We start from the raw sequence: 2033 nt of genomic DNA on the forward strand, positions 1-2033 counted from the left end.
AAATAAATAAAATTTAAAAAAAATATTATTTGCTTGAATCAAGTTCCAAGGAAAATACACACATCACTGACTTTTAAATCCTTTAATCTAGTAAATTTCACACCCTTTTTTCTTTCTCTCACTTTTTTTCCCTTGTAAATTATATTTTGGAACTAGGTCCTTTATCCTGTAGCACTTCCCACAGCCCGGACTTTGCTGGCTACATCCTAGGCGTGTCATTGAACATGTTCCATCTCTTCCCAGAGCGGTGGAGATGCTAAAGGAATTATGCCCCATTCCCGGAGCAGGACACAGATATGTCATCTGCCTAGTTCCCTGCCCAATGTCCTTGGGGCCCAAGGCTTGCCTGCCACCAGCTGGCCTGCACGGGAAGGTCCTCAGGAGGCCATCATAATGGCCTGGAATCCCTGCCTGTCCTAGAGAAGACCATCCATGTGGTGGAGAGGGACTATCCCTCGTGGTCCTGGGTCTCTCCCCGTGTGAGCTCTGGGGTGAGCCTGACTGGAACCAGGCCAAGCCCAGCAGTTAGAAGCCATTATAAGATGGGAGTCTGAACAGGGCTTATGTCCTGCACCCAGTGAACTGGGGAAGCAGTTGCTGCCCAACCCTAAACTGACTGTTGGTTACTGACTGTTGCTGGGCACGTGCTAAAGCGGTGGAAGACTGATGGGTGTGGGAAGTTTGTGAAGAAAAAAAAAATGAAATACTGCTAGTCTTTCCAAGATTCCTAGAAACCAGTGTTGCACATGTTCCCCACAATCCCCCAATAAAAGGGTCCTGTTGCCCCAAGGAAACCCCTAGACTGATGCATTTTGGGAAATCCACCAATGGTACAGTTTTGCCCTCATCTGAATATTCTCATTTAAGTGAAGAAGCCCTACCTCCACACTGAGCTTGGTAAATGACACTTTGTCCACCTTTCAGGTGCTAGAGGAGTCAACAGAACCTCCAAGGGCAGAAGTCTCATCGGGAAGAACCCTGGAGGCCCTCCAGTCACCAAAAAAGGAGTTACAGTGGCCCCGGGCTTTGCCGTGGACGAAGTCTCTGCGTCCATCCTCACAGGGAAGCTGACAACTGTCTTCCTCCCAGTTGTCTACACAATTGTGTTTGTGGTCGGCTTGCCTAGCAATGGCATGGCGCTCTGGGTCTTCCTTTTCCGGACAAAGAAAAAGCACCCTGCAGTGATTTACATGGCCAACCTGGCCTTGGCGGACCTCCTGTCCGTGGTGTGGTTCCCCCTGAAGGTCGCCTACCACATACATGGCAACAACTGGGTCTACGGGGACGCCCTCTGCAAGGTGCTCACTGGCTTCTTCTATGGCAACATGTACTGCTCTATTCTCTTCATGACCTGCCTCAGTGTGCAGCGCTACTGGGTCATCGTGAACCCCATGGCGCACCCCAAGAAGAAGGCCAACATTGCCATTGGGGTCTCTGTGGGGATATGGCTGCTGATCCTGCTCGTCACCATCCCCCTGTACGTCATGAAGCAGACCCTCTACATCCCAGCCCTGAACATCACCACCTGTCACGATGTCTTGCCCGAGGAGGTGCTGGTGGGGGACATGTTCAATTACTTCCTCTCCCTGGCCATTGGCGTCTTTCTGTTCCCAGCGCTCCTCACGGCGTCTTCCTATGTGCTCATGATCCGCGCGCTGCGGTCTTCTGCCATGGACGAGCACTCGGCCAAGAAGAGGCACAGGGCCATCAAGCTCATCGTCACTGTCCTGGCCATGTACCTCATCTGCTTCACGCCTAGTAACCTTCTGCTTGTGGTACACTATTTCCTGATCAAGAGCCAAGGCCTGAGTCATGTCTATGCCCTGTACATCACTGCTCTCTGCCTGTCTACCCTAAACAGTTGCATCGACCCCTTCATCTACTACTTTGTCTCTCAGGATTTCAGGGACCACGCCAAGAATGCTGTCCTGTGCCGCAGCGTCCGCACTGTGAAGCGGATGCAGGTCTCCCACACCTCCACAAAGTTCTCCCGGAAGTCCAGCTCGTATTCCTCAAGTTCAACCAGTGTGAAA

General features: G+C 51.5%; 2 protein-coding genes across 2 annotated transcripts in view; both read left to right on the plus strand.

Moving 5' to 3' along the window:
• F2rl1 (F2R like trypsin receptor 1) overlaps nt 1–2033 on the plus strand; it is a 23575-nt gene that overhangs the window by 13397 nt on the left and 8145 nt on the right. The window contains exon 2 of the mRNA XM_023703656.1: nt 925–2027. Within this exon, the coding sequence (XP_023559424.1) occupies nt 925–2027 (1103 nt within the window). The remainder of the gene's footprint in view (nt 1–924; nt 2028–2033) is intronic.
• Nucleotides 1–2033, plus strand: part of S100z (S100 calcium binding protein Z) — a 55334-nt gene that overhangs the window by 13305 nt on the left and 39996 nt on the right. The window lies entirely within an intron of this gene.

This window comes from Octodon degus, unplaced genomic scaffold (assembly GCF_000260255.1).
Source record: "Octodon degus isolate 3935 unplaced genomic scaffold, OctDeg1.0 scaffold00177, whole genome shotgun sequence".
Taxonomy (NCBI): Eukaryota; Metazoa; Chordata; class Mammalia; order Rodentia; family Octodontidae; genus Octodon; species Octodon degus.